This window comes from Mustela lutreola, chromosome 2 (genome assembly GCF_030435805.1).
Source record: "Mustela lutreola isolate mMusLut2 chromosome 2, mMusLut2.pri, whole genome shotgun sequence".
In the NCBI taxonomy this organism is placed as follows: domain Eukaryota; kingdom Metazoa; phylum Chordata; class Mammalia; order Carnivora; family Mustelidae; genus Mustela; species Mustela lutreola.
In genome coordinates this window covers 20,075,078-20,098,519 of record NC_081291.1, presented here as the reverse complement: position 1 = coordinate 20,098,519, position 23,442 = coordinate 20,075,078, and the positions used below count along the sequence as shown (strand labels likewise).

At 56.4% G+C, this 23,442-nt stretch overlaps 1 protein-coding gene across 4 annotated transcripts in view; it reads left to right on the top strand.

Annotated features, from left to right (window-relative positions):
* CACNA2D2 (calcium voltage-gated channel auxiliary subunit alpha2delta 2) overlaps positions 1 to 23,442 on the top strand; it is a 138,594-nt gene that overhangs the window by 47,697 nt on the left and 67,455 nt on the right. For all 4 annotated transcript variants that reach the window (XM_059160967.1, XM_059160966.1, XM_059160969.1 and 1 more), the window contains exon 3: positions 22,189 to 22,305. In XM_059160967.1, coding sequence (XP_059016950.1) covers positions 22,189 to 22,305 — 117 coding nt within the window. The remainder of the gene's footprint in view (positions 1 to 22,188; positions 22,306 to 23,442) is intronic.

The window sequence follows — 23,442 nt, the reverse complement described above, 5'->3', positions numbered from 1 at the left end:
CCTGTGGGTGCACCCGCCTGTGTGGCCCATCAGGCCTCTTGTGTGCTTGATTGCCTCTGATTGGCTGCAGCTGAATTCAGCAAAAGCTATTATTTGCCCTTGATGAGCCAATCAGATGGCCTCATTGGCCATTCAGAGCAGGCACCGGAACCTGAGGGGAGATGGGACCCAGGGAGCGGAGGCAGGGTAAAACAGATGCAGGACCTGAGCCTGATCTGTGTCCACCTTGACCTTCACACAGATCACACCTCCCTTCCCTGATTCATCACCCCAAACCAAAGCTCCACACCCCCCATTAGGCCCATTGCCCAGCCTTTGCCCTCGCTGTTCCCTCTTCCTGAAGCACCTTTCCTTGCAGATCTACCAGCCTGAATGCCAGATCTCCTCCTTGGAGCACCTTTCTACCTCTCCAGGCCAAGATGAGCTATCTCCTGCAAGCTCCCCAAGCCTGTTGCCTGCCCCTGTCTCTTGCTACGGCAGGAGTAATGGAGGTCATGGGGCTGGTGGGCAAGGAGATTCAGACAGACTGGAGCTCGAACTCTGATTTGCCCCTTTCTAGCTCTAGGACCTTGGACAAGCTAGTCCCCCTCTAGAGCTTTGGTTTCTCCACCTATAAAAGGGCCTCATAATCCTACCTCCTGGAGGGGGTGGGGCCTGAACATGGGGTTGCTGGTGTGAAGTCAGGCCTGGGGGGCTGGAGTCCAGCAGCTGCTATGACAGGCCTTGAGCCTCTGCAGGCTGGCCTGGGGCTTGACACTGACAGGGACAGACAGCCTGGGTCCTGTGTCTTAGGTCATGTTCCTGGGAAACAGGCTCTGAGACACTATAATTTGCAAACAGAAGGTTAATTTGAGGGGAGGGGATGCTCTGGAAAACAACACTTGTAAGGGGATGTATGGAACAGGACTGGGCAGGGAGAGAAGCCAACCACAGGCAATTGAATGGTGGTCTCAGCCTGCCCCATGGAGGGGCTCTGGGTCTGGGATGGCTCTTTGGAGATGTCCTAAATTGAGGCTGGGGTCCTAGCCTTTGTATTCTGCACAGTCCCATCACTGGATGCAGGCTGCTGCTGGAGAGGGGGTGTGACCGCAGGTGAGGTGGCTCCCTTCCAGCAGGGGAGAGTCCCACATTAGACTCCGCTGTGGGTCCTCCGACCCTGGCCAGTGAGGAATAAGAGCTGATTCTGAGAGGAAATCCACAGCAGTATCTAGAAGAGCCCGCCTCTTGAGTCACTTGGACCCCTTGCTTTGGAGAGTTAAGTTTTCCCCATGTAGGGAACTCAGTTGCTCCAGAATTCTGGCTGGTCCCTTTACTGGGAAACTTGCAAGACAAAGGACAGTGAGATGAGCTATTCCCTCCAACATAAAAGCCAGAGTTGGTACGCATGCTGTCCCTCCCTCCCTCTGGACCCACCCTAGATTCCTCTCACCCTGACCCAGACCCTTCATCCGAGACGGCTTTGAGCCCTGCCCACTCTGCCCCTCGCAGGCCATGGCTGGTGCCCTTGTTCATCCTTTGCTAACACTTAGACATCTAGTAGTACAAAGAGACGTCCCAGTGGGTTGCCTGGGTGTCTGACGTGTATTTCCCTAGCCCCGGATCTCCTGATAATGAGAATCAATTACCTTTCCGTGGCTGCTGCTCTCCTGGCTTCAGGAGTCTGAAGTGACCAGCCAGCAGCTGAAACTTACAGCGAGACTCTCACTGTGTTCCTGGTGATAACGTTCCCTCTCCAGGAACCAGGATTTGTAGATTCACAGAGCTTAAAAATTAAAGTGATTGGAAGCCAAAATTCCAAGTGAGTGAGTGAGGGGAGTGAAACCTCTCCAACTTCAGCCTCTTGGTCCCTGAACCTGTGTGTTCTTGCCTATTAGGGACATGGCACTTAGAATGCTTCTAGGCTGAGGGTGAGTACCACCTCCTTGTTCTGGCTAAACATCATCTCCAACCCGGTGGCTTTGCTGTGCCTGAAAGAACATTCCACGCAAGAGAACTGTAGACATGTCCATACAGAACCTGTACGCCAATGTTCATGGCAACATGATTTGGAAGATTGTTTAAAAATGGAAACAACCCGGGACACCTGGGTGGCTCAGTTGGTTGGGCAGCTGCCTTCGGCTCGGTTCATGATCCCAGCGTTCTGGGATCGAGTCCTACATTGGGCTCCTTGCTCGGCGGCGAGCCTGCTTCTCCCTCTGCGTCTGCCTGCCACTCTATCTGCCTGTGCTCACTCTCTCTAATAAATAAATAAAATCTTTTTTTAAAAAATGGAAACAACCCAGATGCACGAATAAAATCTGTGATATATCACCATGTAATGGAATGTTACTGAGCAGTAAAAAGGAATGCAGTTCTGATACACCCTATAATGCGGACAGACCTTGAGAACAGTGTGCCAAGTGAGACGCCTATCACAGATGGTCACCACCACGCACAGATCTTCAGATTTCAGGTCCATGCCCATAGGTCAATCCGCGTGCCTCTTGACCAGGCTTTCTAGTCCCTGATCTTCCAGACTTCCTTCGTTTTGGCACTCAGTCAAGATGATTATCACTTTCTGTGACATATTCTGGACATATTCTTACTATTCTTTACCTTTTATACAAGGTGGATGACCAGGTATTCTGCCATTTTTGCTCTGTGGGAGGATTTCTCCTTCACGCCATCTTTTGGGCCATCCCTGAGTGGGGCATAATATAGCTGCTATTTTTAGCTCATATCAGCATATCAAGCGGACCCATCTGAGAATAACCTCAATCTTCTTCCTCCCCCGTCCATTGATCATGAGGCACACCACCACCCCAGCCTCCATGCTGTCTCAGTGAGACAGGCGCATTCACACTACCGTAGTGAATGAACGGGATCCAGACCACATGCATGTGCAGCTTTCTTGTGCCCTCTGACCGGGCTCATACTTGACCAAATGTACATCTCTTCCTTCTTAGGTGGGTTGCTCTTAGACTTAAAAGACCTCACGACTTCATGGGTGTGATAGAAGCCAGATGATTTAATATGCTTTGGTCATTTAATCAGGTACCATGTGCAGTCTCTACCAGGACCCAGTAACGATCCAGGAGCTGCTATCAAAATGGTACATTGTTTGGTTGAAAATGGTCAGGACCCTACAACTCTATTGTGATTCTCCTATTAGAATCTGCCATACGGAGCGCCTGCATGGCTCAGTTGGTTAAGCGTCTGCCTTTGGCTCAGGTCATGATCCCAGGGTCCTGGGACTGAGTCCTGAGTGCAGCTCCCTGCTCAGCAGGGAGTCTGCCTTCTCCCTCTCCCTCTGCTGCTCCTCCTGCTTGTGCTGTCTTGCTCTTTCTCGCTCGCTCTTTTGATCTCTCTCTCTCAAATAAATAAATAAAATCTTTTAAAAAAGTAAAATCTGCCATGAACCCCACACAGCATCTTTCCCCCAAACAGATACTTCTAGTATCATCAGACCACTAGGTCACATGGCCTAAGCTGCAGGGCCATGTTCACCTCACACTAAACCTGCCGCAGAGCTCTTTCTCACTCTGGGCTTCCCTCGGAGCTGAAATCCTTCCATGTCACCCAGTATATGAGGTGGAGAAGAGGACAGCCCCCCTGAGTTCCTCTCTTTGACTATGTCCTTCTCAGTTGGCAAACAGCTTTCCCATGGAACATGGTCACAGTAGGTTTTCTGGCCTTTTGTGGTAGAACCACTGTGGTATGTCCACTTGTCTGAGCCTTGGATCTCTTTGTCAGGTGTTTTTGATGGGAATTCTGGCATTTCTACTTCTCTTGGTATAGGCCATTTCCTCGGCCAGGCTTCCCACATCTCCTGGGGTCCTTGCTAGTGTCATGGGAGAGAGTTCCCATGTCAATGTCCTCTCCCACACCCAGCCTGTCTTCTGCCATCCTTGACCTGGCAACCTCAGGATGTAGTCCCAACTGTCAGCTAGGTTCTAGAGCACCTTCTCATACAGTCCTTTCTTCTCCCATAGCAGGCCCAGCACTTCCTGGATCGGTTATGTTGTGACTTGACTCTGGTGTTTGGTCTGGTGCCTGGGAAGGAGGAGTACCAATCCTGAGGGCAGTGTGTTGCTTTGTAACACAGAGACCTCCTAATCATCTTCAAGCAAGTCCGGGGGTGGGGGGCAGGGGGGTCCTAGCACTTCACAAGGCGGAATGGCCACTGCTATTGGCCTTTAAACCCCAGACTCAGATAGTTTATGGGAGTCTGGGGTTTAAAGATCTTGAGTGCAGTGACCCAGATGTCCCCATCCCACAATTCAGGGACCCACTTCTTCCCAATCAGGGTCCTGACCTTGGGTAACCAACCTGCTAGGATTGAGACTGTAACTCCCTCTGGATCTTTGCCACTCTTCTAATTAAGTCCTGTGCCTGGCCCTCAGCTTTTTCTGCCTCTGGCTTCTGGAGATGAGAGTCTTTTTATATCCTGCCAAGGGGGCTTCTGACTTTCACACTTCACCTTAAATTCATGATTAATCACGCTCAGCCTTTCATTGTCTCTGTCCAAAGCATTGATAGCCTTCAGCAACAGCCATCCCATTCCATAGTCCTTATAATTACATTTTCCTGAAACTTGCGGACACCTGAAATATTGCACCCATCCCCAGTTATCCCATGTCAGTTCACGATGGGTGAACATTTGATCAATTGCACTGTATCATGGGGTCCATTTACCACCATGGTGAGGCCCTCAGCCAAAGACAGTGCCCACTTTAAAGCTGGCTTTCAGGGGGCCACCTGGGTGGCTCAGTCAGTTCAGCATCTGCCTTCAGCTGGGGTCATGATGCCAGGGTCTCCCCACATCGGGATCCCACATCAGGGAGCCTGCTTCCCCCTCTCCCTCTGCTTCCAGCTCTCCTTGCTTGTGCTCTTTCTCTTTCACTGTCAAATGAATAAATAAAATCTTTTTAAAAAAATAATAAAGTTGACTTTCGGTACCACTCCCTGCACTAGCTGTGGTGGGGTCAGCTCCCTGGAATCAGACTTGGAAACAGAGGCTGGAGTGCAGGTGTTTCCTGGGGGCGTACTCCTGGGGACCACACCTGGGAGGGGGAAAGGAAGCCAGACTGGGCAGCAGAAGTGTGGCTGTGACGCAGTCATAACCAAAGCCTCCGCCAGTTCTGCAGAGAGCACTGGAGCCGGCCTCACCCCTTGGAGTTGTCCCCAGCTGGGGTCGGCCCTTCATGCTGCTCTGCCTGACCTGTGTGTCCACCGAGCACGGCTGAGGCGGCTCCCTGCTCTCAGGCCACAGCCCAGGCTGGGACTCTGTGGAGAGCAGGCAGCAGCTTGCAGCTGGGGGAACAAGGGCTTGTCCTGAAGGCGGGTGCGGGGGATCTGGGCAGCATACCACAGCAACCATGGTGTGGTGCCACCCAATCAGATCCAGGTTCTCCTTATGCCTCTCACCAGCTGAGACCTTGGGCAAGTCCCAAGAGCTCCCTAAGCCCAGGGTCCCAACTGTAAAATGGGGCGTGGCCAAGCCCCCACCTTCCAGGACTACTAGGAGGGACCTGGGGGCACTCAGACTGGGAAGAGCCCGAGGCAGAGTCAGGTGGGGGCTCCAGACTTAGGGACCTCCAACCACTAGAGCTAACAGGCTCCGCATCCTCTCCCTCTACAAGGAAATCAAGGTGTGGGGCAGACCCGGTTTAAAGAAATGGGTAATGTGGGCTAAGTCTGCATGGTTAATAAAACCTTGTCCCTTTTGGCTCCCGGTGGTGAGTGAGATGACCCAGCACTTGGTCAAGGGGTCAGGGGTGAAAACAGTGTTTCCTCTGGAGGAGCAAGCAGAGGGTGTCTCCTCAGCTCTGTGGATTAATAAATTAGTAACCCATGGTGGCAGGCTGAGTTCTGAGGGCTGGACCCCCGGATGAGTGGGGGCCGTGCAGCATCTAGCTCTTAGTGGAAGGGGGCTAGTAATGATGGGGGCGAGCACAAGCACTGAGGACCGTCAGGAAGTGGACAAGGAGTCCTTGCAGAGGCCGTGGGCTGGTCACTTCTGTGGAGGCTTCTGTAGTCCAGGTGGTTCTTGACATACCACAAATGACCCCTCAGTGGCAAGGGCTCCATGCACAGGGGAGGTGGCTCAGAGGCGGTCCCATGTCCAGGAGCAGCACAGGGTCAGAGCTTTTGGATCGTGTTGGCCAAGAACACCTATGATGTCAGCCTGGGAGGCAGGCCCCAGAGGGCCTGACCGTGGAGGCAGGGGCCCTGGGGGGTGCTGCTGCAAGCAGGGCGGAGACGGAGAGCTGGGAGGAGACGGCAAGCAGGGAGGAGGGGAGGGGAAGCTCTACGATGGGCATGCGTGTGGCGGGCATGCCTTTTAAAACTATCGTCAGCCTTGGTGTTCCAACAGCCTCTTTCACTTTGTAAAAGCCTTTTCTTTTGAAAAATAAAAGAAGATTGGAGGCAAGTACAATATTTGGCTGCGGCGGCTGCTAATTTGGCACTGAATGTCACCTCCGCCTTTCTCTTCCCTGATGCCAAGTGCTCCTTGCCTGGCTCCGGGTGGGCGGGCAGGGTGATGGGGGTGCAGGGCGGGCTCCCCGAGCCTCTTAAGATGCGAGATTCATTTCCTTAAACACACATTGTCTCACTCCAATTTCACGTCCGAGCAGTTCTGGCGAGGAATTAGCAGCCCCTGGGAGAGAGCAGGCGGGTTCTGTTTACACGGGGTGGGGGCGGGCTGGGGCTGGGGGTGGTTTGGACAGGGAGCCTACAGAAGAACCTGGGTCAGGGGCTGCCTTGCCTGGCTGGACGGCTTTCCAAGGGAGCCAGGCCCGCCTTTGTCAAAAGAATGCAGAAATCCTGGCCCATTCTAGATGTCCTGAGCATATAATGATTTGGGGAGCAAATTAAGGATATTGGACTCCCAGGTCAGAAAGGACAGATAAGATCATTTGATCCTCTACCCCCGCCCCCAGAGAGGACTGAGACTGACGCCCTCTGTGGTGGGGTGTGCTAACTCTGGAGGCCGCACTTGGCTTTTGACTCGGGTGCCCTGGACCCCTCCCCACAGGGCTCCCCACCTCTGCCTGCACATCTCCACGGCCCAGGAGCCTGCCCTCCTACAGTTCTGTGGGAGACGCCGCCCTGCTCTGTGGTGCCTCAGGTCCCTCCGTATCCCGATCGGTCCTCAGGGCACAGGCTCGCACATGACAGTGCTGCCCACGGACCAGCCGCCTCTCTCGCCTCCTTCTCAGCAAGGCGCTGGGGCCGTTGTGTGCGGTGATGATGGTCTTAAAGAGGAGGCTGAAAAGGGTTAGCGGCACTTTAACCTTCTTCAGAGGTGCCCTTCACAGGCATGACAGCAGCCTGGGGAATTCAGGCCTCCCTGGTGTGGGCCCATTTGGGGACATTCTCCAAGGCTGAGGTTACCTTCTTATGCCCTCTCTTACCTTCCCCCACTCATACCCACAGTCACCCCCCCTTCCTCAGCCACCAAGCCTCACCCCTCAAGAGTCTTGGTCCTGGCCTGGGCACCCCCTAGATGCCAAGTCAGGGCTGAGCCCAAGGAGTACTGAGGGTGAGGTGGCCCATCCCCCAGCTCTCCTGGGCTGCTGCTCATTCATCACCTCCTAGAGGGGAAACCTCCTAATTTGTCAGCCCATTAGCCGGGCACAGGCAGCATATGGACCCCGTTTCTGCTGCCCTCTTCCCGCCTGCCTGGGATAGCAACATCTGGGCTCACTACATGGCAAGATCCGGCTTAGCTCCTTCGCGGGGGTGTGCGGGGAGGGGCACCATCTTGCCCCACGGCTGAGCCCCTCAGTGAGGCAGCCAAGGGTTAGCACCCGGCTTCTCCAGCAAATCCACGTTTGGAATTAACAACAAAACCTTGCTAAAGCCACAGTCTAGGGAGAGCCCTGCTTTTAGGAAACTGGGCTTTATTTTTAGCGTTTAGAGAAAGGTAATTTTTTCTTACCCACTATCAGCAAGGAGATCAATTGTTTTCGTGGTGTTTCTAGATCCTCTTCTCTGGGAGTGGGGTTGGGCAGGAAGGATCACCTCGTCCTGCCGTCCTGCCGTTCCTGTCTCGCAGGGGAAGGAATTTGCGCCCCGGGGCTCTGTCTGCTGCAGCCTCTGGCAGGCCATGCAGGGGGGGCTTCCGTGTCTGTGGGATCAGTGGCTGGAAGGAGGCACCAGGCCAGTATGCATATGTAACCGGGACTGGGCTCTAGTCCCTCTGAGATGACAGGCAGGGAGACGAAGGACTGCTCAAGGACTCAAGGACTCCCCGGGTCCGTCATACGCACAGTGTGCACACAGATGTTCCCCAAGGCCCACTGTGTGCTGTGCTTGAGCAGAGAGACAGGTGACTCTGGGCCACCCTCAGGGAAGGATGCACCTGCCTCATTCGTAGTGAGCCTGGAGGAGTGCATGCCGGGATACGTGCTCCTGGACACACACATACCCAGCAACCCACACACACCCTGGAACACATGCTTAGGCGTGCATTGCACACTCCCAGGAATACCACCCCACTTTGGTGTACCCATCCTCTCCTGTACACGAACACACAATGCCTCCCAGCATACATACAGAGACGCATACTCAGGCACATACATGGGCTCCTGCGTTGCCTGTATTTATGGCAGGAGATAAATTTACAGTTCAGCAGCCCTAACCAGCTAGCACAGTAAACTCAAAGAGCCTGAGAGCCGGGGCCTCGTGGCACGTTGGCAGCCCAGCAAAGCATGGGGCTGTGTAGGAGGGCTTCCCCAGCCACCTTGGCTGGCCAGCCTTCCCAGGCAGAGCACACCCAGTTCCTGGCTGGAAGAGGGGCCCATGCAGAGACTACCTGTGCCAAGCTGGGGCTGAGAAGCAGGGCACTACCTTAGAGCCTTAGCCTGGGGCCTCTGCAGGGCTCCCTAGGGTACTCTCCCAAGATGGAGGTATCCAGGCCCTGGGGGGCAGAGTGGGCAGGGCAAGGGCATTCCAGAGGCCCTGCTGTGGACATGACTGTCTGGCATCTTAGCCTGGTTCTGGAGCCTGGAGGAACGGGCTTCTGGCTTAGACCTGAGCACGTCCCGGTGGAGGTATGGCAGGGTAGGGAATGTAGTTGGATTCTGGAAAGGCTCAGATTTCCCTCGGGCTCCATGGGGGCCAGAGGAGTGAAGTCTAGGGCATGAGCTACCTACCCCAGTGTACAGGCAAGAAAAGCAGAGGGGTTAGGGTACACTCAGAGGCACCGAACAGGACAGACCTGGGCCTCTCGCCCCCATCCTGTTCTGCATGCCCCAGGAAAGGGGCTGTGGAGTCCTTCCCCAAGATCCTTCCCCAGCACCCCTGGTGACCTGGGTCTACAGACCTTGCTTGGGGCAGGGGGTACTGTGAGTGGGCCTCTGTGAGGGGTCTCCCAGTAGCCCCAGTGGCGTGGGTGGGGGAGGGGTTATGAAGAACATTGCTTCCCCAGTCTCCTCTCCCTGCTAAGGAGGAAATAGGGCCACCTTACATAATTGGGGCAATTTGTTCCGCTCTCGTCCTGCTGGTATCATTGCCCTCGATGCCTCCTTGCTCAGGGAGCCCTTGACGGAGCTAGAAGCTCAGGCGTCCCTCCCTCCTGCTGGAGGTCGCTGAGCAGAGGACGCGGGAGCCCAGAGCATCGACACCGCTGAGACTGGCGAGCATCTAGGTCTAGGGAATGTGGGGGAGGGAGGGCAGAGGGGACAGAAGCCCAGGCCTCCCTCTCCCAGTCTTCCAGGTGACCCCACAGTTGTCAGAGAGTTCCCACCCGAGGCTCCAAGGAGGGACCTCTGTCCTGTCGCTAGACACCCCTGCCTAGCAGCTTTCTTCACAGGCCTTGTGCCTAGCTATTCATTTGGCTCTGCCTTTGTCTGCCATCCCCGGCCAGGCGTACGCTCTTTCTTGCCTATCCATTTCCACTCCTCTTCTGGAAAGTCTTCCCCACCCTCCCTAGCACAGAAGGAGGTGCCAGCAGCTGGAGCCTGGGTCTTCCTGGCCCTGCCCTGCTGCTGACCCCTCCCTTTTGGACTGAGTTTGCCCACCTGGATCCTGAGGTGCTATACTTCCAGATTGGCGAGGCTAGGATGGTTTCCTGCAGGTAGACACACCTCTCTGGGGCATGCCCACCCCTGGGTCCAGTGGGGATCTTCCTTGTCCTCCCCACAATCCCACTGGGCAGACCGGCTGGACAAATGACAGCAGGCCTCAGGGCCTGATGCATTCTTTGGCTGCCAGTGGGCCCACTGAGGATTCAGTGGGCACCAGGCCTCCATCTGAGTGATGATCCTGGGCAGATGAATTAGGGGCTTGTTGTCCTGAAGGGGCTGCATTTCCTGTGAGGGTTCACCCAGGTGCCTCTGAATGATGAGCTCTCCCGGAACATTTAAAACAGGGCAAGGTTTGCAAACACCTGGGTTAGCTGACCCCCACTGATGTCCGTAGCCCCAGGCAAGAGGCCCCAGGGACATAGCTGAAGGGGCATTCAGAAAGGCTTCCTGGAGGAGGAGGCCTGGGAGGCAGGGTTGGGGCTGCGGAGGGTCACAGCTTCCCATGGAGTGGAGACCAGAGGGGTCTGGAAGCTGCCCCAGCCTGTGCTTAGTCTGTGTAGCAGTCATTGAATCCCAGCTCCACCAATTACTTTGTGCCTCAGTGTCCTTGTCTGTGAAATGGGGACAATAACTAGGGCTTGTGAGGGTTCGACACAATGGATGGCCAGCATGGATGCCCACACAGGCCCCACTGGTGTGGCCAGCGTTTTCTGCCCCCATAAAATGATGGTGGTCCTCACCCCGTCAAGTAGCCCCCAAAGCTGGGTACCGAGGAGGTGGCCCACCTGGAGTGGGAGTCCAGACACAGCATCAGCCTCCCCCGAGCACAGCACTCTCACTTCCAAGTTCATGGCTGTTCAGATCAAGGGCCCTCGTGGTGCTCGCCAGTGTAGCCAGGCACCCAGTCCTGTTTGCACAGTTCGTTTGCACGGCAAACACTGCGTGCGGACTCAGTGAAGACAAGCACTGGGCCTGGTGGCCGCTGGGTTCTCACACTCATGGAGAGAGAGCCTGGAGCTGGGCCCTCCCAACCCACAGTGCAATGCGGGGAGGGGCAGAGAGGGGCCAGGCGGGCTCAGGAGTGCCCAGCTCAGAGGGGTGTGGAGATCACTAGCCCCCACGTGCTGGGAAACCCTCGTGTGGTGAAAATCTGCAATTTCCCTGTCCAAATGAGGGGATCTAGAAGGGGTCCCCTCTGGTGTGTGTCCCCAGCTTGTGCGTGTCCTTGGTGCATATGCGTCCCCGGTATGTGCTTGTCCTCAGTGTGGCTCCAGCGTGTGCACGGCCTCCGTTGTCCAAATACTGTTTGTTTATGTATGCTTCTGACATACACAACAGAAGATTTTAGGGCACTTACAAAGATACATAAAATTCGAGAAGAGCCTATAAATTGGAAGTAGGAGAAAAATAAAAGAAAAACAAGGGGAAGGACAGAGATGGGGTTGGGAGGCGCTGATGCAGAGTGTGGGTAAGATAGCCCGGCATGGCTTGCTTCCTCGTACCCTCACTTGCACACTCAACAGCGGACACGGTCCTGCTCAGCTCTGGCCCCCTCTGCCTTGTCAGCAGCACCCGACACTTGAGCACTGTGACCCTCCTAGGGACCAGATCTAGAAGCCACTCTCCGTCAGCCATGTCCTTGTTGCCACAAGGCCCAGCACCCTTGCTGTTAGGAACCTTTCCAAGGCCGTGTCCATCAGCGGGATTTAGGACCAAGACCTTCAGGTAGCCCCAACCATCTGGGGCCAGGGAAGCTTCACTACTTAGAACGTATCAGATGGCTGCAGACCACCTTTTGAGGTACGGATGGAAACCCACAGAGCTTCACCCAGGTGACACCCCATGACAGCCAGTGGGTCCATCCAGGCTATGGTGCTTTCTCTATGAGCCTAAGTGTGAGGCCTGGCAAGGTCCCAAGTAGCTTCTGGGGCACTGGGCCCGAATGTGGTGAGGTCGGTGTGTGTGTGAGCTCGTCCACGAGGTCTGGCGTGTGTACCTGGAGCTACAGCGTGTGCACAGGGATGGGGCAGGACCCTGTGGTGACCTTGCCCCCAGACAGTCCCTTTTTTTTTTTTTTTTTAAGATCTTATTTATTTATTTGACAGAGATCACAAGCAGACAGAGAGGCAGGCAGAGAGAGAGGAAGGGAAGCAGACTCCCCGCTGAGTAGAGAGCCGATATGGGGCTCAATCCCAGAACCCTGGGATCATGACCTGAGCCAAAGACAGAGGCTTTAACCCACTGAGCCATCAGGTGCCCCCAAATGGTCCCTTGATACCACAGGAGGCCACAGCTACCTCCCAGCCTTAGTTCTGTCTCCATCTTTCTCCCCATACCTGACTCATGTTTTCACAAAAGCATCTGGCCTGAGGGCCTCTCCTTGTGATTGCTGCTGTCATTATTTGGCAAGGCCTTCAGCAGCCAGTCTCAGGAGCAAAGGGCAGACTTCCAGCCTGCAAGGCCTGGAAAGTCTGGCCCTGCAGGACAGCGTGGGGCAGGGAAATCTGTGAGGGCCTTGGGAGCAGCCCTGGAAGGAGGCCCCAGGAGAAGCCAGCAGCACCTTGCATTTGACCTTTCATCGTTGAGGGAACACCCCCAAGGCCTGGCTGAGGCAACTCAAGGCTGTGCGGATGCCGAGGGCGAAGGCTCATGCCAAGCCACGCGCCTGGAAAAGGGCAGGGCCAGGATTCAGGCCACAGCTTTTTAGCCATTCTCTGCTGCAAGTGGAGGGGGCTCCGGGGACGGGAAGGGCTCCCCTTGGGACAGATTCCGACTCTTTGCCACTTCAGTTTCCTCGTCTGTGAGATAAGAAGCTGCCCAGTTGCTGAGCACCTCCTGGTGCCCTTGTCATAGGTCAGGGAGGGGGACGGATAAAGAAAGTCAGGTGGGCGTGGGACCCACAGGACAAGGTCGGTGTCTGGCCATCTGGGGTCCCTGAGAGGCCTGTCCCAGGCCCTGCTGAGAGGGTGGAATGGAGGTGATGTGGGCAGAGGAAGTCGGCTTTGTCCTTTGCTCTGTGCCTTGGGGCCAGCCTCAAACCCATCTCATGAGGGTGTTTATGGGGGTAAGTTTCTGACACTCTGGACTGAGGGACAGTCACTTAGATAAGATCTCCATAACAGCTAGAGCCATGAAATGATCAGGAGTCCTCCCTGGGCCACCAAGAGTCTGCTGGCTCCCCTGCCCTCCGACTCCCAGAGCCCTGCACGTTGGCCTGCCAGGACTCTCGCCCCTGAGAAGCAGAAGGTAGGGCCTCACAGGGCCCAGACAGGCGCAGGGGTAAAGGGACTGAGGAAGCCAAATGGCAGACCAAGAGACCAGGCCATGTGTGGAAGAAAGGAGCTGTCCCCCAGCTCTGAGGGCAGGGTCCACATCTAAGGCCATGCTGGGCCAGGGCTCCTCAAGGTGGTGACCAGGCTTGTGGGCAGGGGTGTGGGCGGGGGCTTCTTGGACCCTAGGACCTGGATCTGCTGACTGGAGCTTAGAGGCCCAGTGTTATGGACTCCTCCACCCCCAGCCTAGTCTCTAGCCCATATCTCCAGCCGACACAGCCTTGGTTTCTTCAGTTGTAAAATGGGGACGATCACCATACCTGCTTTTGAGGAGCGTTCCGACTCCATGGGTGAAGCACTGAGCCCTGGCTCACCACCTGGAGGGGAGGGCCTGTCACCCCCTTCCTGTCTCTCTGTAGCTGAGAGGCTGAGGCATCCTGGGGGAAGGAAGGTGGGGCCCACCCTGTGGGGAGACAGGGAGAAAGCCGAGCCAGGGTGGGTGGCAAGGGGGCCCAGACGCTGGCACAAACAACCTGTTTCCCATAAACACAGGCGCCCACACCAGCCACACGAGTTGGGAAGCGCGGGTGTGTTTACTCGCACTCCCCCGTGCCGGCTGGTGTGCTGGGCACAGCTTCCCTCCCAGCTGCCTCAACAGCCGGTGGCTCCCAGCTCAGGGCTGGCAGCCAGCAGGGGCTCTGGATCTGCCTGCAGTTGCATTCACCTCGGGCTCCCGTCCCCTGCTCCTGAGGCTCTCCGGGACCAAATTTGGGGGACAGGGACCCTGAGATTCTCCTCTGGTATCCACGTGGCTGGGCCATGACATGCTCCCCTGCTCTGCAGGAGCACGTGAGTACACAAAGGCCTGGGGGCCAGAACTGTCAGCGACCCACACCTTGTGTTTGGGCAACAGGTGTCCCTCTAGAAAGGTCCAGGCACCCTCCATTCCCACAACCTGGCTGCTTTCCACTGGGGTGTGGACAGCACCCAGACACCTGGGCACACCCAGAACTAATAGGTGCCCAGTGCAGGGGGGTGGGGTTGCAGGGGCCCTGGTGCCCCGTAGGCCCTAGGATGCTGGGGCTCCAGGTTTCCGCTTCTCGGCTCTGGGAGCACCTTGTCTGAGCTGGGCGGTGGCAGCCGTGGGAGGATCGTGCATCACTTCTGTGAGGTCGGGGCAGATTCTTGTCTGGGAGGGAGTTGCCATGGCCCTGCATCACCCTTTTGAGATACACAGGTGCCCAGTGCTGACACAGGCAGTCAGGGACACTAGAGTATGCCCTCCCAGCCCCATGGACTTGACCTCCTGGCACTGTCACCTCTATGATAGCGAGACAAGCCCCTACCCTATCAGATTCCTTTCTCACCTCCCACCCACCCCAGACAATTTGCTTGGCCACCAAGGGAGCCAGAACCTAGGGAAGAAAGTCACAGACTATAAGCTTCACATAGGTGCACAGGTGTGGGAAAGCTGCTGTCTAATGACAGCAGCCTGGAGACCAGCAGCTGCACATGACCATGAGTGAATTCCTGCTCAGCACCCTTGACATCAAACTGCGCTTGCATGCTTCCTGTGACGGGGAGCTCCCTCTCTATCCAGGCAATGTTCCCAAGGCTTGGGAGTCTGGAGTGTGGGAAAGTTCCTCCAGTTTCCCCTAAGCTGGAAAATGCCCCGTCATCACGGGTGCCATCAGGAACCTCAGACCTGGGCCCTCGGGAACACTGGAGAAAGGATTTGTGCTTGGAGCTGGGTGGAGCCATGCCCTCCCCCCACCCCAGGACTGCTCTCACCTGAAATACACAGGCCTTAACATGCAGAGGTCTTGCTCCAAGTCAAGTCTGGAATAATGGATGGATAATCAGGATTATTGTGGTTTTAAAGTCGGCTTAGAAATTCACATCTGTTTCAGAGGCTGAAGATGGGCCACACCCAGGAATGGGCCCTGCACGCGTTCCATCTTGGAGGCTCAGGCCTTGCCCTGTGGCGAGCAGTCGACCTCACAGAGGTGGGGGTCTGCGTGGGGAGGCAAGTGCAGGGAGGGCCTCGCAGACTGGCTCTAGCTCAACTGGGAGGATTGGGTTTATTGTTTTGTGTTGGGTTTTGTGTCTTTTGAAAAACAAGAGACTGAGCCTTTTTATGACATGGATTTTACAACGTAACGAGGCAGCGTAATTTCCCATTCTCAGCAGCAAGTGCACTTTTTACACTAATTGCATAATTAGACATAATGTACTAATTGCGGTAATGGATGACAGTCAACTAAACTTTAACTTTAAAAACAGGGAGGCGTTGCTGGGGGTGGCGGCGGGGCTTTGTGCCCCTGTGAGTTTTTCTAAGGGAAATTTGCCAGCGAGAGCTTCTAGCAGCTGCCTCTGGGGGGCTGAGGGGCCACTGAGCCACCAGAACCTTCTCACCTGATGGTCTAGGCCACACTCCCCCTCCCCTGAGACTCCTGGGCGGCTACCTCCCTTTCTGCTCAGAATCTGACTGCCAGACTCCCTTTTGCCCTCCACACACCCCTGTACTCCTGCTGCTAAGGGGCCCACTGACTTCCCTTCCTCCCAGCCTCTACACCTGCCACTCCTCCTGCCCAGCCCCCTTATCCCCCGACCAGCCCCAAGTCCCGCAGACTCCCACCCAGCCTTTCAGCCTCTCCCCTGTAAGGCCTTCCTAATCTTTTCCCAGACGCCCCCCATCACAAGGAGGTCAGCCCCATCCCCGGGGTCTCCTGCCTGCCTCTCCCTGCCACTACCCCTCTGCTGTTGTTAGATGACTGGGTGAGTCCCAGGAGGGCGGGGACAAGATCTGGTCCATTTCTGCTGCCCCAGGCTTAAGAGGGCCGCAGAGCCTGTGGCGTGGATGTGGCGTTCGGAAATGTGAGGATGTGGGGCCAGGGCTGGGGAGGAAGTGGAGCAATTAAGGGGCCACCGATCTGGGGGGCCACATCCTGACCTGCTCCTGGAAGCCAGGCCAGGAGCCCTCCTCCCCGCCTCCACACCGCCTTCGTGTTCTCCACTGGAGCCCACACAGGGCCGCATTGGTGTGGCCTGCGTGGTGTCTGTGACTTCCCGTAAACGGGGATTCATTCCAGGAAATACCTATTCAATAGGAATGTTAATCATGTGGCAGCCGGTACCACAATGTCCTGACCCTGCTTGTGACATGACACCATAGATGGCTAATTGGGGAGCTCCCCCCCACCTCAGGACAGTGGCAGGGTGGCATGGCCATATGAGAGCTGCCGTGACAGTTGGGGAACGTCAGCAGCTGGGGGACATGTCAGCGTGTGGCCCACGACCCCTGCCCATGCACTGACTGTGTCCTATGAGGGGCCCTTGCTGTGCTCTAGGGTGACGGAGGGGGCTACTCCCCGGCCCCCCGGGGAGCTGTTGGTCACACACAGAGACCAGGACCTGGCGTGTTGCCAGAGCAGCTGGGTCGGGGTTTTTGTGCACCTACTGGGGGACAGTTCCCCTTGTCCATCAGGAGCTGGGCTGTGGAGCTCAGGAAAAGCCCAGGAGTCGCAGCCTGTCCTGCATCTATCCCGAGTGCTCTCAGTGGGAGGGGACCACAGGGCGCCCGGCTACTCCCTCGATCCTATGGTCTTCAGGGGTGATTAGCAGCTATGTCAATACCCTCGATTTCCCCCACAAAGCCAGGGTAAGGAGTAATCCTGTCTGTACCCTGCCCAGGAACCTAGTGGTGGGAGGGGGCAAGGGTGCTGGGGCAGTCAGCTAGCTGAACACTGAGCTCTGCCTGAGCGTTTGAGGAGACAGCCAGAAGCCGGGCCCAGCCTGTGTCAAATCTTTCTCGTTCCATTTTCTTTCTGATTTAATTTTCCAGAGATTAGGGCCCGTTCACCTTCGCTGCGGAGAGGAGGCTCACGCGCGCCTGTTTTTACTCCTAGGGTTGGATGGTTGGTTAGTTGATCAGGCTGATTTTGCTGGTCCGCCCCTCCGCCCCTCCAGAATGGATCTCCTGCCTCCCATAGTCCTCAGGTCTTCTGTGTGACCCCAACCCGCCCCCCAGGGCCCCTGCTGATGCCCTGTGCTCCCTTCACCTTCAAGTATGGGACTAAGTGCGGAAAACCAGACTGCACAGAGTGGGACCCGAAGCAAGGGCTTTGGGGCAGACAGATTCAATTTGAATCTGAGCTCTCCTGTAGAACTTAAGCTCTCTGGCCTTCAGTGGCCTGTCCACTAAATGGGCATGATCAGAAGAGTCCCTCTTCAGATTGTCCAGGATCAGCGAGGTCAAGTATGAAAACATCTGCCCCAGGGTGGCCAGAGCCAACACACCATCCTCCCTCTTCCAACTTTGCCCTGCTCTGCTTCTCCTCACCTTCCTTTCCCTCCCCTTTCTGCACACCTTACTTCTCTCCATGGGCAGGTTGGGTGCTGGCTCAGGGTTAGGCCCCGCCGCCACCGCCAGCTTTCTAGGGCCCGTGGTCTCCTGTGGTGGCTGTCTCTGTTCCCAGGTATCTCAGAACTCAACCCCACTCCCAGTCAGGACGCTTGGGAGCTGTGGGGACGAGGCTGGCTCCATCCGCCCCCGTGTGGATCCCTGTGCTGCCCGTCCAAGGTCGCCATTCTTCCACTTGCCTTCTGGGTTCACCTCCTCTCTTTAGTACAACTACCCAGGGATGCAGGGGGCTGGGCAGAGGTTCTGGGGCCTCCACAAGCCCTGGACATCCCTAGGCCGAAAGGCTAGCCAGAAATACTGCTTGACTAAAGAATCAGTAGAACTGAGAGAAGGCTGGGGTTGAGGCCAGCAACAGGGGTGGGGGGAAGGGGGGCACTAGGGGGGCGGCAGGGAGGGAGGTGACGATGAGGGCAGGGATGGGGGGGACAGGTCTCCATAACTGATGGGGGGAGGTGCCCTCAAGGGGAGGAGGCCATTGGTATCTGGCACAAGGGAGGGGAGCCAGGGACCCCTAGGAACAAGGGGCTGCAAGCTGCTTCCTGAATTATTGTCCCTTGGGGTCTCAGCTCCCCCATTCTCCCTGTTCTACGTGCTCACCTGGCTCCAGCCAGCTTGTCTGTTCGTCCGCTGCCCTGGCCCACCACTACTCTGTGGGATGGAGCCCTGCCGCCCCTCCCCCATCACAGCTGGTGTCAAACCGCAACCTGTAGGCCAGATGCTTCTACGGAGGTGGGGGCCCCGGAAGCCATGCTGCCGTGGGAGCTGTTGGGTTTTTCCAGTTAGCTCGCTGGGCCAAGGACACCAGCGGGCATGCAGTCCTGCTGCGGTGGCCGAGGCCCTGTTCCCGGTGCATGCCGGCCTGTCTGTCACATCCGAGCTGGGACCAGGGACCAGGGCTAGAGTCTGGGTTCTAGAGGCATCAGCTCTGGCCATGCTGTCTGCCCTGGGCTCTCCCAGGCTTCCTGTGGGGCCTCCAGGGAGAAAGCACCTCCTCAGAGAGCATCAGTGGAGAAATGACCTATCTCCCAGCGCTGGGCCATCTGCTGAGCTCGATCCCTCGGGTCTCATTGGGACATGGGGCTCAGCTCATGGCCCACCCCAGGGGACAGGGGCAATTGGAACAAGTCCAGGGGAATGTTACGAGGGGTGAGGCAGTTGGGGTGGAAGGAACGAGGGCTGTTTTGTTTCAGAGGCGAATCGAAGGGATTGGGGGACAGGGTTGGCTGGTAGCTTGACCGGCTCCTGAAGCTCTAGGATTTAGCTCTCATCTCCCCAGAAACGCCTCCTAGCCCATTTTACCACCTTTGCTCTAGGAAGGGTTTAGAAAGGCAGGGAAGGGTGGAAGGGAAGGGAAGCACAGACAACATGAGCAAAAGTGTGGTAGTGGGCATCAGGATGGGTTGGGGACCCAGAAGCCTGCAGGGGCATGCCAGGTCAATGGCGGGAGAGGCCTCAAATGCTGGCACCAGGGCCAAGCAGAGGGCGATCCTAGAGGGCTCCTGGGACAGGGAAAAAGTGTGGCAGATAGAGCCCCAGGCTCCAAGAGGTAGCATAGCTGCAGGCAGGCATACAAGAGTCAGGCCAGGTCTAGCTAGTCCCAGAGCTCTGCTCTTGAACATGGAATTGGGCATATGCATTTTCCAAGGGTCCATTACACACAGGCCCTGAACTTGGGGAAAGTTGGAAGAGAGCTGGCCTTGGCTATACTGTTATCAGTGGCATCCCTGTGTCTAGGCCCCTCTGTTGTCACTTCCAGGGCTCAGGCTGAGGTGTTGGAGACAAGGACAGGGTGGTTGGAGAGGGGCTGCCCAGGGAGGCCTGGGAGGAGGGTGAGGCTGGAGGTGGGCCAACCCCAGGAGACAGAAGTTGTCTGCCCAGGAGTGGAAGCCAATGGCTTTAGGTCCTTAGTGTGCAGATCCAGCAGGGCGAGTGGAGGCAGGGAGGAACGCGATTCCTTCTGCAGAATTCTGGTGATCTCCAACAATAGCAATAGCAACAATAGCATAGGATCCTTGCAGTCCTCCATCAGCCTGCAAAGCAGGGACTGCTGGTCTCTCATTTAATAAATCAGACACTGAGCTTCAGAGATGAGGTGACTCCTGGCAGGGTGCCTGCTTTCAAGCCCTGATGCTGCCTTTCAGAGCCCTGGGGTATGACCCTGATACCTGGAGACCCACTCCCTCTGGGGTCCCTGAGCCCTGGCCCAGGCACCATGCCAATTTGCAGGGGCACCCTGGACCCAGTGGGGAGGAACTCCTGGGCCCCCGGAGGAGAGCTGTCAGAAGGCTGCTCTGATCAGGGGCTGCCACGGCTGTGGACAGCCCTGTTTGGGACACCCGGGAATGACCTTGACAGGGGAATCAAGTGTGGGAACTTCATCCCCTGCCCTGAGAAGCCAGGCAGCTGCGCCCCCTGCTGGTGCAAGTGGGCCAAGGGAACACTTGGCAGAGGCTTCCACCAGTGTGGCTGAGATAGGGCCTCCACACGTCCCCTGTCCCCCGAGCGGCAGCTTGGGAAAGGGTATATTTTTTAAAGTCCTGAAATCTGACGGGGTGCAGTAGGTTAAGCGATCGACTCTTGGTTTTGGCTCGGGTTGTGATCTCGGGCCCTGATCTCAGGGTCGTGAGATCATGTCCCGTGCAGGGCTCTGCACACAGTGTGTGGCATCATCTTGACATTCTTTTTCCCTCTGTCCCTCCCACTCATGCTCTGTAAATCAATCAGTCAATCAGTCAATCTTTCAAGTCCTAAAACCTGGGAAGGAGAAGTCTGGGAGGATGAAGGACCTGGCTTTGCCACTTGGGGTCAAATGGCCTTGACCTGTCCTTTCTTGTTTCTGAGTCTCAGTTTCCCCCAGCAGAGGGCATTGGTCTCCAGCCTCCTCCCCACATTTCTCAGTGACACCCCCGCCCCCCCCCAAGGCTCAGGCCCCTCCTTGATCACTGCCTCCCATCTGGGGGCTTCTGCCTTAAGGCATGACCCAGGGAGCCCAGGGAGCAGCCTGGCCCTGGTGCCCACGTCGGGTCCCCTTCCTCCCTGCCCTGAGTCCAGGCCTCACGCCTCGCCGTCTAATCGCCACTGCTCTGTGGGAAGGAGCGAATTCACCACAAATTATTTTGTTCTAAGAGAAGGACAAAAAGAAAAGAGAAGCTGGGAGGGATGGGGGGCGGCAGGAGGAGGAGACTGCCTGAGCCGGCTTTGTGTGGTACTTTAACCCTTGGACTGCTGGGCACTGGCTAGGTGGCAGGGCTGGGCTTGGGCACGCCTCGTCCCCCACCTCCCCCACCCATCCGCTGCCAGAGGCCTTATCTCCTCCACGTCTTGCTGTCACTCTCCCGACCTTATCTCGCCTGCCTATCTGTCTCTCATCGGCTGCCTCTCCCACCTCCTTATCTCCCCCTCATCACCTCTTCTCTCCGTCTCTCTGTGTCCCTCCGCACACAGCCCGATGGCACAGCCCAGTGGCGGCCGTTCGGTGGTGGCATGTGGCCTCAGTGAAGGAGTCAGCTCAGGGAACAGACCTCCTGGGGTCATCTGGACCGACACGGGCAGGGGTATACGATGCGCACACCCACACACGTGCACACACCCAAGACCCTAGCCTGGAACAAAGAGACCCACTGAGTTCACTTCCTGGACTCCCGCAGAAGCCCTAGGCGGCATCTAGAGGCCCTACCCCACCCCACCCCCAACACCCAGGCCCGTGCACGCAGATGGGTGTGTATTGAGCCATAACACACACACTCACACATGCAGAAGCAAACTGTCATCTTTACACCCCAATGTGCACATGTGCACAGACCCAGTCCCCAAGGAGGAGAGAAGGGCCGATTTGTTTTCCCCACAGGTTTTTACCCCTTGTCTCCGCTCTCATATTCTGTGCCCTGAATAACAGAGGAGCCCCTGGGGGTGCCCAGGGTTCCTCTACAATTCTGTAAGTGCCCGGGGGGCAACACCAGCAAAAAACAGTATGGATGCCTGAGTCCTTGGGGAGCAGTGGCTAGGTGTTTCTGATGCATGTGTGGGTGTGTAGGTGTGTATAGTGAGTGTGGCAGTGTCTTCGTGTCAGCTGGCATGTGGTATGCAATGCATGCCTATTGGTTCCTTCTCCCCCCACGCACACACCCTGCCTCCTCTCCAACCCACCCTTCCGCCTCTGCTCCTCTCAGCTCCGAACTCACCAGAGGGGTGTTGCTTCTGCCTCCTGGGGGAGGAATCCCAAGTCCAGAGAAGGCAGTGACAACCTTGTCCAACCAACCACAATCAGGGCTAGCTGTGGAATCTGCGACGGGAGCCTTCCTTCAAATTCAGGAGGGCCATGGGCCCAGCCCGCAGACATCCATGCTCTCTAAGTGGCCAGGGCCAGAGTTGGGGTGGGGCCAAGGGCTGGACCATACTGGGCAGAGAGGACATGCGGGGTGCTGTGGCATGGGAATGGGGGACTGCCCTAGCCTCACCTCTGACTCCTGCTTCCTTCTAGATCTACAAGGACAACCGGAATCTGTTTGAGGTGCAGGAGAATGAGCCCCAGAAGCTGGTGGAAAAGGTGGCAGGAGACATCGAGAGCCTGCTGGACAGGAAGGTGCAGGCGCTGAAGGTAGGTGCTGGTGTGGGGTTGAGGGTGGGTCAAAGGGAGGGGCCCTGCGTGGCCTAGGCAATGTCCTGGCCCTTGGAATTCAGGCTGGGTCGTCACAGGCAGGGCAGTGCCTGCCTGGATGTGGTCAGCTAGGGCAGGAGCAGATGGTTTTATCAGGAAGAGTCTCCATAAAGATGGTCTGGGGTCTTGGGGGCCTTATGTGGGCATGAAGATGGGACCCAGGCAGTCTTAGAGTCCTCTGATTCCTCTGCTCTGAGTGTGCCCTGGGGAAGCACCTGCTGGTAGCTGGGAGGGTGGGCTGCAGCTGTGGTGGGAGGGAGTGTGGAGTGGCCCTGAATAGCCCACGGCAAATGCTGGAGCCCTGTGATGCTAGGGGTTGAAGCCCCTGCTCTGCCCATGACCTTGAATGTTTCTCTGCCTCCCTCTGAGTCCAGTCTCCCTGTCTAATCTTGGAGAGGTTGTGCCTATCAGCTCGAGGGTGCTGCCATTCCGTGAGTTGGCAAACCCTTCTAGGCTGTGTGAACGAGTTGTATGAAGCCAGCAGACCCCCCCCCCCTTGGCTTCCACCCACCCCTGAGTGGGAGGACTTTTGGAGCTCCAAGGTTGTCCTGGGGGGCTTGTGCAGTAAGTGAGGGAGAGTGCCCAAGCTGCCCCCACCATCAGAGGCACAGCGCCACTGCCCTAGCCCCAGCCTGTGCCAAAAGGAGGAGTACAATCAAAAGGAAAGGAGTAGTGATACACATGACGCGGATGAACTTGAAAACATTCCACTAAGTGAAAGAAGCTAGCCACAAAAGACCACCTATTGTGTGATCCCATTTGTGTGAAATGTCCAGAATAGGCAAATCCATGGAAATGGAAAGTACATTAGTGGTTGCCTAGGGCTGGAAGGGAGGCGGGAAGGAAAGGGGGATAGGGAGTGTCTGTTAATGGGTAAAAGGTTCCTTTTGGGGGTGATGAACATATGCTAAAATTAGACTGTGGTGATGGTGGCACAACTCTGTGCTAAAAAAACGAAACAAAACACTGAATTATATCCATTATGTGGGTAAATTTTGCAGTATGTGAATTGTGTCTCAGTAAAACTAGTTACAAAAAAGGTTGAGGAAGTCCACCCAAGCCCCAGGAGAGAACCTA